The sequence below is a fragment of the Thalassophryne amazonica genome, chromosome 12, assembly GCF_902500255.1.
Source record: "Thalassophryne amazonica chromosome 12, fThaAma1.1, whole genome shotgun sequence".
In the NCBI taxonomy this organism is placed as follows: Eukaryota; Metazoa; Chordata; class Actinopteri; order Batrachoidiformes; family Batrachoididae; genus Thalassophryne; species Thalassophryne amazonica.
The window spans coordinates 64,485,315-64,500,195 of record NC_047114.1 but is presented as its reverse complement, the minus strand read 5'-3'; the positions used below and the strand labels follow the sequence as shown (position 1 = coordinate 64,500,195).

Sequence of the window (14,881 nt, the reverse complement as noted above, 5' to 3'; positions counted from 1 at the left end):
CATGAATATCTTTCCATACCTCTGAGCTGAACTCTTGCAGCTGGCTGTGCTAAACATCAGGATGTAATTCATAAAGAATGCAGCACATCTCATTTTGGGAGGGAAAAAAAAGCGTTTGTAAGAGGTGTCATTTTATTTAAAGCGCCAATTTGTTTTGAAGTTTTTAATTACGACCGGACTCTGTCTCGGCGAAGAGCAGCACAGTGTTTGGAGCTGTGCCAACGGAATGGAGCACGATTCTCGTTTCTTGACTGCAACAAGACATGAGTCACAGTTAGTGACTTTAATCCACACAAAAGTGACTCACGATATTTTAATGGCTTTGAGAGGGGTTAAGAAGCGGACTTGCCATTTCTGAAGAACAGCAAATCAAAGAACCAACGAGCTAGTGGATTGAAGCATTGCTTCAATGGTTCACTTCAAAGTGGTGTCGCGCTGCAGAACCGGTTGATTACAGAGCCGCTGCAGGGTCTGCCATCAACGTGGAGAAATGATCATTTTCCCGACAAACACCCTCAAAAACACCAGCCGCTCTGAAGGACCGATAAAGGAAACGTTAAGCAAAAAAGACTATTGATATTGGTGGAATCATTTCTTAACAATACCCGAAAAGAACCGGTTCTCGATACCCAGCCCTAATTCAGTATGATATGGTTGATGTAAAATCAGCAAATACAACACAGAATTTTGCATTAGTTGTATGTTGCAGTGGCCATGTCTCAAGTCCACGCCAAGTGCGTTTTCTGTCTTCTTGATAAAGGAATGGACAAAGTGTTTATGCTCACAGTTAGAATGATGGCATTGAATGCAATGAAAACATGGTAGATTCATCCCATAAATAACAGGTGTAAAAAAAATTCCATTTGCTGATTCAGGAATTAAGGTTTCACATTCGTATATTCTTGTTTTACACTATATGTGCCTCTGTGTACACGAGGATTAACACAGGTGCTAAGGTTAATGTTAGCAGGCTAATGGGGAAAGGTTTAGACGTCCACAATACTTTCTGTCCTATGGTTCTTTACATGGTTGATTACAGACTCGCTGAAACAGACCCGCTGCAGGGTCTGTAATCAACGTAGAGGAATGATCATTTTCCCGACAAACACCCTCAAAAACAACGGCTGCTTTGAAGGACCGATAAGGGAATCGTTAAGCAAAAAGGCTATTGATATCGGTGGATCGAATCATTTCTTAACGATACTCGAGAAGAACCGGTTCTCGATACCCAACCCTATAGATGAAACACTTAATGAATCAAATATATATATATATATATATATATATATATATATAACAATTTTACATTTAACAAATCTGTGGGTGTCTTTACTTAATCAATCAGGCGTAAATGAGCGTGCTGTGCAACAGTCCAACAGTTCACACAACAGAATCACACGTTCATCACATTTCCATGATTGTTAAACCTTGATGTGAAAATGACTTTACAGTGAGTTCCAGCTAAAACAAAAAGTTTTTAAAAGGTGTTCCACTAATGTGGAACAGAGCACAACCGGGGGGAGCTCTGATCATCACAGCATTAACATTGCTATGTTGATAGGAACACTGCAGAAGCACTGATTTCCACATTAATAGATATATAGCATTATCTTTTGTTATACTGTTGCTGCTTTTTTTTGGCATTATTAAAAAAAAAAGCCTGGTAGGCTTCCAGGTCTGTGTCATTATAGGGGGAACATTGAATAAAAAAGGGGAAATTGATCTAATGGGATCTCTCATTTCTCTTCTCTTAGTGACAGTGAGCAGAAAATCCCATCACACTGATGTCTTAAATCATATATGGATTTATTCATAAAACTTTGTCATTACACAGTAATAACAAATAATCTTTGTTCCGCTATACAGCAAAGCAAAGATTTCACACCTATATTTTTTGAAAACCCCAAATTATACTAATTTTGGAGGGCTCATCTACTTTTTGATAAATAATGGAACCACTACTGGCAGAAATGTAACATTTGTCATCAAAGAAACAGAACAGAGCATTCAAATAAAAATCAGTATTTAAATAATGGAATGGCACTCTGTTGTTCCCTAGTTTAGAAAAAAAAAACCCCCTGAGTATTAAGTGTATCACCCTAACATGACAAATGCTATAATAAGGATACCATTCAGTTAAAAGGTTCTATGTCAAATGACAGCTATCTGTGCTGTTTTACGAATGGTACGCAACCTAGCAAGTGGAATCGATATGGCGTGGGTAATGTTTTAAGCCACGTGTCGCCGTGAAGCAGAAACCAGGCAGACAAATATGCTATCACATATCCTGGGTGAAGCTTCCCTACCTGTCACTCTTGGAGTGAATGTGGGTGAGATTCTGATATAATCTCTTCTCCGCCCTCAGCGCCTCAATCAGCTTGTAGTATTCAGCTACAAGCTCCTCCAGCACACACTAAGGCAGCATCAGGAGGAAGGAGACACTTGAAAAGTGCATAACATCAACAAATCATCATAAAAAGCTGCAGAAAATGAAATAATCATACATGTTGGTGGTCAGTGCTATCCTTAGTGGAATCTCCTCTGGCCTGTTGGTGAGTTAAACAGGACCGCAATGTGGAGAGCTCCACCTGCAGGGCGAACAAATTATATCAGATTGCTCATTTTACACATCCTAATGTTTTTTTCACTCGTGTAAAACCAACAAATTGTTAACAAATTCACATATGTATGTATGTATGTGTGTGTGTGTAAAACGCACATGATCACAATGTCATCGCAATATTACTGCAGGCAGTAATTGGTGATGGTGTAACAGTTTGTAAATACAATGTTGCAAAAGAAAAAGCAACTAGCCATTTCCTTTATCTGCCTTTTTTGTTTTGGCTTGTGCTTTACTGCAGGCAAACAGGCACTGACACAGGCTGACAACAGCCCCGCCATTAAGTGGTGAAAAGTTCGCAGTTAAACTTTTTTTTAACATTTCTAAAGCTTGATAACTCTGCAGTTGTGCAACTTCATTGCAGCGTGGTTATTTATGGTATGTTTACCCCAAATAACTGTGGGCTTTTGTTGCATTTGTGAGAGAGCCACAACACTCGACACACATACCTGTGTCTCTTTCTCCTTCCTTAGCATTAACTGCAGCTCTTCTCGGAGAGTCTTAATCTCAGACTCACTCTCTTTTGAGGATGGTTCCATGGGTTCTTCCTGGTTCTGCATCAGCTCCTGACAAATCAAGCCTACAGTGTTAAGGCCTGGAAAGTATTCACAGCGCTTCAATTTTTCCACATTTTGTTGTCACATCCTTATTCCAAAATGGATGAAATTTTTTTTTCCCTCAAAATACTACACACAATACCCCATAATGACAATGTGAAAAAAGTTTTTTTTTTAAATGTATTAAAAATAAAAATCTAAGAAATCACATGTACGTAAGTTTTCACACCTTTGCTCAATACCTTGTTGCACCTTTGGCCGCAATTACAGCCTTCTTCAATATGATGCCACAAGCTTGGTGCACCTCTCTTTGGGCAGTTTTGCCCATTCCTCTTTGTAGCACCTCTCAAGCTCCATCAGGTTGGATGGGGAGCATCAGTGCACAGCCATTTTCAGGTCTCTCCAGAGATGTTCAATCGGATTCAGGTCTGGGCTCTGGCTCAGCCCAGATGGAACAGGTTTTCATCCAGGATGTCTCTGTACATTGCTGCATTCATCTTTCCCTCAATCCTGACTCGTCTCCCAGTTCCTGCCTCTGAAAAACATCCCCACAGCATGATGCTGCCACCATCATACTTCACTGTATGGATGGTGCCTGGTTTCCTCCAAACATGATGCCTGGCATTCACAGCAAAGAGTTCAATCTTGTTCTCATCAGACCAGAGAATTTTGTTTCTCATGGTCTGAGAGTCCTTCAGGTGCCTTTTACTAAGAAGTGGCTTCTGTCTGGCCACTAACATATACAGTTGTGCTCAAAAGTTTACATACCCTGGCAGAATTTTTGCCTTTTTGGCCATTTTTAAGAGAATATGAATGACAACACAAAAACTTTTTTTTTCCCCACTCTTGGTTAGTGGTTGGGTGAAGCCATTTATTGTCAAACAACTGTTTCCTTTTTTTAAAATTAAAATGACAAGAGAACTACCCAAATGACCCTGATCCAAAGTTTACATACTCCTTTTCTTAATAATGTGTCATCATGAAGATGGATAACTGGTGATACAAAATGCAAAGCTTGCACTGTGCATAATTTCTCCAATCACAGCCACGTCAGCCTATAACGTCTTCTGGGTTGTGTAGAAGAATTTTTAGGTCCATATTTGAACTGTGATGAACTATCAAGTGTCCTGATCCGAACTGTATGTCCTCTGGTTGAACTAGCAGGTGTTCAACCCAAAAAAAGGGCTCTATTAGTCATTTAGTCTGTCAGGGGCTTTCCAAGGCCTTTTAGGTGCTTTCCCGCAGGCCACGTGCGGGGGCCTCAGGCCAGCTGCACGTGTGGCTGAGGCCACGTGCGGAGGGGGCCTCAGGCCAGCTGCACCTGTGGCTGAAGGTCTTTTAAAAAAATCAGTTGTAAATCCTTCATGTTTTAATGGGAGCGTTTGTCACATTGAAATAATGGCCTAACACCTGCTTAGGGTTCACTAGAGGACGCTTCCAATAGAAAACCATGTCTTGGGAATGAAATAAATAAAAAAGTTGAAGGAGGAGCGATGCCCGCGGGTCTCCAATAAATAGACGAGCGCGGTTGTCATATTCAGTCTCTCTAGAGGACTCAGTTTGTCTAAGCTTTGTGTCGAAGGCTTAAATAAACTTAAAAACTCTGTGCATTTTATCTTGCTTAAGGCTGAATTATTCTAAAGTGTTGTGTCCTCTTTCTAGCATATCACTTGCAATTAGTTTGTGTTATCTAAAAGACGACATCCTGAGAAGACCAAAAAGACGAGCCGCGACAGAATTTGGCGAGCCAGCCAGGAGGGTCCAGGGGCATTCCGGCAGCCTGGGGCAGTCCAGCTCATCCCTCCAGACCGTAAATAACAGTGATCACGACTAAAAGGTAAGCAGAAACCTTTTATAATTTCTGCACGATCTGGAGGAGTGAGTCGGGATTTCCGCCCAAGTTGACAGGTGATATTTTTTAATTGCCTCTTACCCAAAAGAACCTGGACTAAGAAAATTGATAAGAGACTAAAAAAAGATAAGATTGAAAATTATCAGGCCTTGTAGATAAAATGCTCAGAAGGTGTGTGTGTTCCCGGGAAAAAGAATGTCTATGTGAGTGAAAGTTCAGGAATGTTCATGAACTCTGGTGCGGAAAGAGTGCGTGGAGAACTAACCTGGATGCTTGGGGAATAATTGCTGTTGAAATTCGTTACTAACGTGCCGGCTGATAGCATGCGCTGTAGGGGTTAATTTAGGGGAGTATACTGACATAGATACAAGGTAATACAAGGTTATTTAAAGAGTTTAACAGAGACTGAAGTGAAATAAGTGAGAAAAAAGAGTTTAACAAGAGAATACGTGCAGAGAAAGCACAAGATAAGCGCCTGAGGGGGCGCAGTAGAAATACCGTACGTGATAAAGAGATTTAAAGAGAAAAGTGCAAAGAAGCACAGCTGACAGTAAGTAAAAGAGCTCAATAAAGGACGTCATTTTTTAAGAAAAGAGAAAAACTATAAAAAAATAAAATAAATAGAGAGTTAGTGCAGAATACATGAGAATTAATGAAGCAGAAAATAGTGCAGTAAGGCACCAAATACACGCTTGTGGGGCGTGGGAGAAGAATAAGTAATTAAGTACACAGTAATATCAGTTTTTTTATAAGAAAAGAAAAAGAGAATATTTTCAGTGCAAAGGCACATTAAGCTCACGAGGAGCTCAGTAAGTGAAAAAAAAAAAGGCAGAAGAAAGTGCAGAAAGGCACAGGATACGCACGCGAGGCGCGGTAAGGCGTAGAAATAAATGAAATATTGTATGCTCAGAAAGGAGCTTGTGAAAATAATATATTAAGCACAGGATACGCACGCGAGGCGCGGTAAGACGTAGAAGTAAATGAAATATTGTATGCTCAGAAAGGAGCTGGTGGAAAATAATATATTAAGCACAGGATACGCACGCGAGGCGCGGTAAGGCGTAGAAGTAAATGAAATATTGTACGCTCAAAGAGGGCTTGAAAAAAGTAATATATGAAGTTGCTGACAGCGCCGGAGAAGCTGTCTAACGTGAAGAAGAGATACATGCTTAAACAGAACACATTGGTGTTAAGTGAATAAAAAGGTTGTTTAAAGCCGCGGAGTGAAAAGTGGCAGAAGTCTAGATAGAGATATATAGAAAGTTGTTTTTAATAATTTTTGTGTATAAAGCTTTTGAAGATTGGTGTGTGGGAGAGTGGAGAGTAATCTGTGTAAAGCTGTGAGAACTTGCAGGCTGGCTGACATACAAGATTAATGTGAAAGAGTACGAGGGGGAGGTATTTAGACCCAACAGGAGGACTTGGGAGGTGCATGACAGGCAGAGAGTAAAGTGTGAAACAGAGACAGTGAAGAAAAAGACAGAAGAGTGCTATGTAAATACAGAAAAGGTAGATATTATTTCAAAGAGAGAAAACTAATAAACAAACATAGCAGAAAAAGAAAGAAGAAGCAGAAAGTTAAAAAATTAGAAGGAAAATAGAAGAAAGTCGGGAGCAAAGACATTAGGAAGTGTTAGGGTTGTAAGAGGATTAAATAAATAAAGTTGGTTATAAATCAAAAGAGTTAAAGCTTAGATTATAGTGAAAAAGCTGACAGACTGATCAATGCTTGGGACAGTCATTGATGGGAGACTTAAGTGATGATGAAATAATACTCCCAGAACATTACTTGACTGACGGAGACATCGAAACCCAGGGAATCAGGACACATTTTTGGCTGGAAAGGACCTATTTTGACAGGGTAGGAGCAGAACATTGGCAGGACGAACAAGAGATCAATCAGAAATTATGGCAGATTACTAAGGTAATCAATCTGAAGCAAAAGAAAGAACAATTCCCTCTAATTAATTGGGAGCTGCTGATAAGACGTCTGTGGCATCAGGGTTTAACCCCGTGGCTGGAGCTGCTTTGTGCTGATCCTAATAAAGAAATTAGCATACCATTAAATCATTTAATAACACTGCCAACCGATCCAGGTGAAGAACTGTTTCCTAGGTTGACTTTGACTGTGGTCCCAAGGAAGGTTCGGTGGGAAACAGGTAAATTTTCATATTTAGTTAAAGAAAAAGAAGACGGGCATAACAGTTGGAAATTTAATCCTTTTAAGGGTTTAAAATACAAAACAGGTGTTACAGCCAGCAAGTTATTGGTCTGGATCAGGACAGCCCCTGAGGGACTACCAGAACACCATAGAAACACCTCACATAGCGTTTGTCAGGGTTACATGGGTAACTCTCAAGGTCAAGGTCGGGAAAGTACCCCGCTAGACTTAGTACTAAGAAAATATCCAGGAAAACGCACTAAGGCCAACCAATGTATGAGAAAGTGGCACAAAAGGTCACATGGGGGCAGGCAATGGCCTTTGGAGGGATCATTTGATCCGGTGATGTGTGAAGCAGTTGCGGTAGAAATACAGAAAAAAGAAATTAAAGATCAGCAGAAGAACGTAAATAACAACAAAAAAAAACGCACTGAAGAAAAAGAAGTTTTGGCCTTGTTCAAGCAGGAAGCACAGAGGCTACAGCAGAAAAGAGAAAAAATGACAGAGGAAAGATCCAAAGAGACTAAAGCCAGTGCACCGAGCTGGGAAGCAGAGCCACCCCCTTATAAACGTCATGATATGGGAAAGACAGCTGGACAATTTGTATTAGGAACTCGTGAAGAGGACCAAGGCATGGATGTGGAGGGCAAATTCACACTGACACTAAAAGCTCGAGAGCCACAAGGAGACAGTCTGTCAAATGGATCATACAAGGTCTCCAAGTCCGAAAGTAAGTGGTCGCTCACCACGACCAGCAGGGGAGGCCACAAATAACAGTGACACGGAGGCAGACGAGGATAAAGAGAGAGACCTGAAGGCTCCGCCTGCACATCAAGGTCCACTGAAAACCGTCCCCTCCCACCATAAGTCAGCCGACTGGACCTTCACAGGCTATAGAGGCTCCGAAGAGTGGCACAAGAGCTTCTGTGACACACTGGATCTGGCCAGAAGAGATAATGAAGAACTAGCTGAGCAACTTCGGCTAGCGAAGGAAAGAATACAAAGACATAGGGACGCCGAGGAAAGAAGAATATTACAACAATCGACGCCCAATCAAGGGAATCACATTATAGAGCCACCCACCCGAAAAATTTCTGGTGAGATCATCATTGAGACTGCAAAAGAGGCCCGACTCAGGCAAAGACAACAATGTGTAGCCAAAGACATAGCGGCTTTAGAACAGAATATAACCGACTGGATGGACTGCCTGGAACCAGTCAGTCGCACTCAATCTGGAAGACAGTATGGAGTCCGCACAGAAGAAGAGGAGGATGAAGACCTCATATGCCCATTGGTGGTTAGAAATGGTCATCATGTGTATACCCCATGGAGCTGGACAGACATGGTGGGGCTGGCCAACAGGCTGCCAGACATCACCCAAGGAGCTGGGAGATGGATAACTGCCTTAGAAGAAGGCACTGCAGGGGTAACCTTGTCTTTAGGTGACATAAAAGCCTTGCTAATGCATGTCATGGGAAAACATGACACTGAAGAATTAGCAGGAAAGGTTGGACTAACACAGATGATGGGCACTAATCAACATGATGAAGTCCCCTTTAATCGCTATAGAAACTCCATGTGGGAAGGACTGAGAAGAAAGTACCCTGAGGTCTTGGATCCCTCTAAATTGGATGATGAGGAGTGGACACCTGAAGAGTGCCCAAAGAAGTTCCTGCACCGATTCCAGAAAAGATGGGCGGAGGAAACAGGAAATGCATGGAACCATTCTCCAGCAACTGAAATCCTGTTTAAAATAACTGTAAAAAAGGCTCTACCAGATGAGGTTCAGAAAGCCCTAGATGGAGTCGTGGGACTATCGAAAATGAATTGGGCTTTATACTCTGAGCATATTTGTCACCATCTTGAAATCTACAAGAAAGAAAAACAAAAAGAAGAAGATGCAGCAAAATCCCTGACGAAAAAAAATTGGTGCAGATGCAGTTGGGAGAGCTAACCAAAGTCAAGAAAGAAAAAACAAAGACCCAGGCACCAATGATGACCCCTGTTCCTTCTGAGTCGGCAAGCCTAGGCCCTACGGCAAACACTGCTGCCACCATACAGGCACCTGTGGTAACAGCCACACAGAGCCCCCAAGGAGCAGCAGGGAGCACTGCTGCAGGAGAAGTCTCAGCACCAGTGGAGCATCACTATCACTACCATAGCACTGGCACACCCGAAATGGACCCACCTACAGTCATGGGTGGAGAGGAGAGTCACGGAACTTTCAAGGTCAAAGAGGAGGGTGGCGAAGAGGATCTCGCCAACCTTCATTTGGAAACAGATTCCAAAACTCAGCTCCCAGGAACAGTCAAGCGGGACCGCCTATGGGACCAACACCCCCAATAGGGGATCAACCCTCTAATGAGTGTTGGAGCTGTGGACAACCTGGACATCGAATGAGAAATTGTCCGGCCCGACCTTGGGTTGGACCCTCTGCCTATTGGCAATAGGGGGGCCTAGAGAAGACAGAGGGGGAAACGGTGGCATTGGCTATTTCGATGATACCTAAGGAAGAGCCAACCGTCACTGTTAATATACAAAACAGAGATTTCCCTTTCATGGTGGATACAGGGGCAACATACTCTTGCATAGGGAAAATGGGCGCTCATCTCCCCCTCTCTGGGTCTGTAATTAAGACCATCGGCTTCTCTGGGAAGACTCAAATAATACCGTTTACACGCCCACTTCCTGTAACGATTGCAGGAAAAACAATTGAAGCACCCCTGTTATACTCACAAAATACACCTGTGAATTTGCTGGGAAGAGACATTTTATGTAAGCTACAAACCCAGATAGTGTGTACCCATCAAGGACTGCAAATACACTTTCCTGACGAAGCACTTGCCAACATTATGGTGCTTATGGACATGGAAAACAAGGTCCGACCTGTGCAACCCATGGTATACTGGCTGAAGTTACAACCAGAAAATTCAAATCTTCAACTGGAATGGGAAAAATGGAAGCCCTGGGCAGAACAACACTATGAAGCAGTATGTACACCTAGTTTACCTTTACATGTCACCCTGATGTTCGACGCCAAACAAGAACAAACTGACTATGCATGCTGCTGGGATGCATTGATGAATCAACGGCTGTTTCACATAACCACCACAGAAATTTATTTAGGCCCCCAAGGGGCCGCAGCTTCTGTCAAGCTAACTTCAGCTGAACAACAATGGTATCAAGTGCCAAATGCCACGCCTCATGTGACCCTTTTAGTCTCAGAAAAGTACGAATCCCATGACCTAGGTCCAATGGTAAAGACAGCCTCAGAAGTTGAAGAATGGCAAAACATGGAAAGTCCACAAGTACATCTGTCAAAAGACCAGCAGTTTATACGAATTAATTTAAAAGTAAATGATGAGGCTATAGCTCAAAAAGTGGAGCTCAATCCTAGACCAGAGGGACAGATGGTGTTATCGGCCCAACAAGAGAAATTGTTAGAGCAAATACCACCAGTGGTGTGGTCCAAAAGCAAAACGGATGTAGGACTAGTAAAAACAGCCTTACCAGTAAAAATAAAAGTAAAACCGGGAGCAAAACTGCCTCACCAAAGGCAGTATCCATTAAAACCTCAGGCTATTGAAGGCATAAAACCAGTAATTAAGGGACTAATGGCAGCTGGAGTTCTAATAAAAACTGCAAGCCCATGCAATACTCCTATCTTTCCTATCCCTAAAAAACAATACCAAAGAGTATCGGCTGGTACATGATCTGCGTCCTATCAATGCAATTATAGAAATGGATGCACCTATAGTACCTGATCCGCATACTATACTATCAAGCATCCCTGCTGGAGCAAAATGGTACACGGTAATCGATCTGTGTTCAGCCTATTTCAGTGTGCCTGTGCACCCAGACTCACAACATTTGTTTGCATTCACATTTCTGGGACAACAGCTAACGTATACACGGCTACCTCAGGGACTGAACCTGTCCCCAGCCATCTTTAACAAAGTCCTGGCTGAAGATTTACAACACCTTGACATACCCAGTACATTGGTGCAATATATGGATGATCTCCTTATTGCATCAGAGACTCAAGAACAGTGTGAAAAAGATTCATTAATTGTATTGCATGCATTGGCAGATGGAGGTCATAAAGTAAGTAAGGACAAATTGCAGTTCTGCAAACAACAAGTAGAATACTTGGGAAGACAGTTGTGTGGGACCACGCGATGTATAGCCCCAAGCCAAGTGGAGGCTATAATCAAGGCTCCCAAACCCCAAACAGTGGGACAGATGCTTTCATTCCTTGGGATGGCAGGGTACAGTCGGCCGTGGATATGTGATTATGCTATAAAAACTGCACCTTTGCGTGCCATGATTAGAGCAGTGGGGCAAACAAGCAATGCAGCTCTCCTCGTCTGGACAGATCAGGCAACGGGAGCTTTTGAGGCCCTAAAAACAGACATGCAATCTGCTCCCGCGTTAGGTAACCCAGATTATGGGAAACCTTTCCATTTGTATGTTACTGAAAAAGCTGGATATGCTTGTGCTGTACTAATGCAGGAAACAAATGAAGGAAAACAACCATTGGCCTATTATAGTACAAAGCTTGACAACATTGAAACAGGATTGCCACCATGCTATCAGGGTCTAGCAGCAGCTGCCTTTGCATTTCAAAAAGCATCATCCATAATCATGGGACATGCAGTAACGTTGTACACGTCGCATCAGTTACATGCCCTGCTAACCAGTCAACGTTTTGTCTTAACACAAGCTAGACGCACTGGATATGAAGTTGTGTTGTCCGCTCCAGAAATAACAATACAACGTTGTCACACGGTGAATCCCGCCACCAAATTGACCACACCGTTAGATGGTACTCCACATAACTGTGTGGCAGAGACAGAGAAATTTTTGAGAGCCAAAAGCCAAAGCCTTAACTATGGCTTGCCAGATAGCTAAAGATCAACGTGTTAATATCTACACAGACTCAGCCTACGCTTATGGCGTATGTCATGTACATGCCAACATTTGGAAACAAAGGGGATTCCTGAGAGCAGATGGCACCCCTGTCACTCATGGAGAAGCGATTTCCCAACTGTTACAAGCTCTCCAATTACCGTCTGAGGTAGCCATCATTAAATGTGCAGGTCATCAAAAGAATAATAACATCATAGCTCAAGGTAACAATCTAGCAGATGACGCAGCTCGCAAAGGAGCACAAGGAGAAAATATGTTTCCCCTGCTAACCATCCAAGATTGTGCCCCACTGGTTTCACTTGACGCACTGATAGTGGCTCAAGTAGGGCCAGTGGAGAAGAAAAACGAATGTGGGTTAAACGAGGCGCTATTGAGACACGCAGTCAGGGGCCAGCGGACAAGCTGTGGCGCAGTAGTCATGGACATTTTGTGTTACCCACCAATTTATTACGACATGCAATCATTTGGGCCCACGGACCCGATCATTGTTCGCAAGTCCAAATTATGAACAAACTAAAAGCTGTCTGGTGGTCACCATATATGGCAGCAACAGTGGACCGTTTGTTGAATGAGTGTGAGGTATGTGCACAGTACAATGTCCGGAAATCATTCACAGCCCCCTTTAGCCCACATTCCGGTCCCTGATGGGCCATTCAGACATCTTATGATGGATTTCATAGACATGGGAGCTGAAAATCGAGTTAAACGAATGAGATATGTTTTGGTAGTGATATGCAGATTCAGCCGATGGATTGAGGCAGTAGCCTCTGCAAATCAAGACCATAAAACGGTAGCCAAATTCTTGTGCCGAGATGTCTTTCCAAGATTTGGCATTCCAGATACTATCTCATCTGACAACGGTAGGGCTTTTGTAGCCAAGGTTACACAAGAAACATTCAAACAATTGGGTATCAAACAGAAGTTTGGGTGTGTTTATCACCCTCAATCAAATGGGGCAGTGGAACGGGCTAATGGCATTTTAAAGAACAAACTAGCAAAAATCATAGCAGACAGCAATGGCAAACTAACCTGGCTGGATGCGTTGCCGCTTGCTTTATTGTCAATGCGCTCACAAACTAACCGACTAACCCATTTGACACCATTTGAAGCTCTTACAGGTCGGCCGATGCCTATTCCATACCTGAGAGGACCCTACAAAGGACCATCGCTGGAGCAGCTACAAGACGAATGGCATAATTATCTGAGACAGTTAACCCAAATACACAAAACTATCTTTTTGCAGGTCAAAGGTGCTACAGAAGACAGAGAAGCAGAGATTCCACTTGAAAATCAGAGCATCCAGCCTGGTGATCTGGTTTACGTTAAGGTGTTCAAAAAGAAGTGGGACAGGCCCCGCCGAGAAGGTCCTTTCAAAGTTATTCTTGCCTCACGTACAGCAGTCAAAGTAGACGGTAAGGACACTTGGTTTCATTTAAACCACTGCTGTAGGGTTGGTGGCCCAGCGCCCCTGCGGCCTCGGCAAGCTCGTCTTGGCAGAGCCGCCGGGCCAAGGGGGGAAGCAGGAGAAGCCAGAGACCCTACAGCAGCACCGAGGGAAGGCCACGCCTCCCTGCAGCCAGGCGAACACTGGCCAAGGCGCTCACAGAGACTGATTGAACAAAGACGACGCACAGCTTCAGAGAGTAGTGGATCCCTGCCAGATAGAGCAGCGACAGACTCAGATGCAGACTCAGAGACAACTGGAGACGCAGGCCAACAGACAGACAGAAATACAGACCGACAGATAGACAGGCCACAGGAGACATCAGACTCGGACAGCAACTCAGTAGATTTACCGACAGAAGAACCGCAGGAAGTACAACCCAGACAAAGCACAGATACACCACACATCCCTAGTGACAGCTCATCTAGTGACGGCTCACTTAGTAGCACATCTAGTAGCACATCTCAACAGTCATCAGAGCAATGATTAAGGAATTATTCAAGGGATTGACAATACTACTGGTGGTCAGTATGGGAGAAAATAGACATCCAAAACATACAACGGACTGTGCCGTGGCCATGGCCGCAATAGCAGCTAAACAAGGCATTCTAAACACAGGAAAAACATATAATTTGGTATACATTAAATCAAAAGCCTACAAGAACATAGGAATACAGGGAAAGCTGGGGGATTACATATTAGACGAAGCCATTAGCATCAAATGTGAAGAGGAGGGAACACTCAACATAGAGGTAATTTGTGATAAAAGAGGATGCAGGGAAACCAAGCAAGACGTAACTGTTACAGTACATGAAGCCACAAAATGGGTAAAAATCAAACCAAGGAAAAAGAGGACAATTAGAAGCCTAGAAACAAGCAGTCACTTAGGAAGATGGGATCCCAGTACAGACCTAGCCCGCACACAAGGGTTGAAGACCAATTTATTTTACCAATGGTTGAAATTTTCGGCTAGGCAGATCAGTGAAAAGCCTTGCATAGCCTGTCACCGGAAAGGTGTGATACCTCAGGCTAAACCCCTACCTGATATCAACAACTGTTATAGGAGTCCCCAACATAACTCAGACCAAGCAGAATGCTATACACAATGTGTTATGAAAATGGCAGTAGGTGATGAAAAATATGCTGCCGACAGTAAACTTTGTCCAGTGCCCCTAAGTACAGAAGGAACCGTTCCACCTATGATTAAAATAGAGAAAGGGATGATACACCCATTCTGTATAACTAAAGGCTTAGTAGCACAATACATAAGCGATTGGCAGGTAGGGACGACCCAGCCAAAACACCACATACAGTGTAT

General features: G+C 43.0%; 1 protein-coding gene across 1 annotated transcript in view; it reads right to left on the bottom strand.

Annotated features, from left to right (window-relative positions):
• The window catches only part of LOC117521821 (myomegalin-like), a 150,802-nt gene that overhangs the window by 36,746 nt on the left and 99,175 nt on the right, over nt 1–14,881 (bottom strand). The window contains exons 20-22 of the mRNA XM_034183170.1: nt 3,075–3,186; nt 2,508–2,593; nt 2,307–2,413 (exon numbers count right to left, since the gene is read on the bottom strand). Of these exons, the coding sequence (XP_034039061.1) occupies nt 2,307–2,413; nt 2,508–2,593; nt 3,075–3,186 (305 nt within the window). The remainder of the gene's footprint in view (nt 1–2,306; nt 2,414–2,507; nt 2,594–3,074; nt 3,187–14,881) is intronic.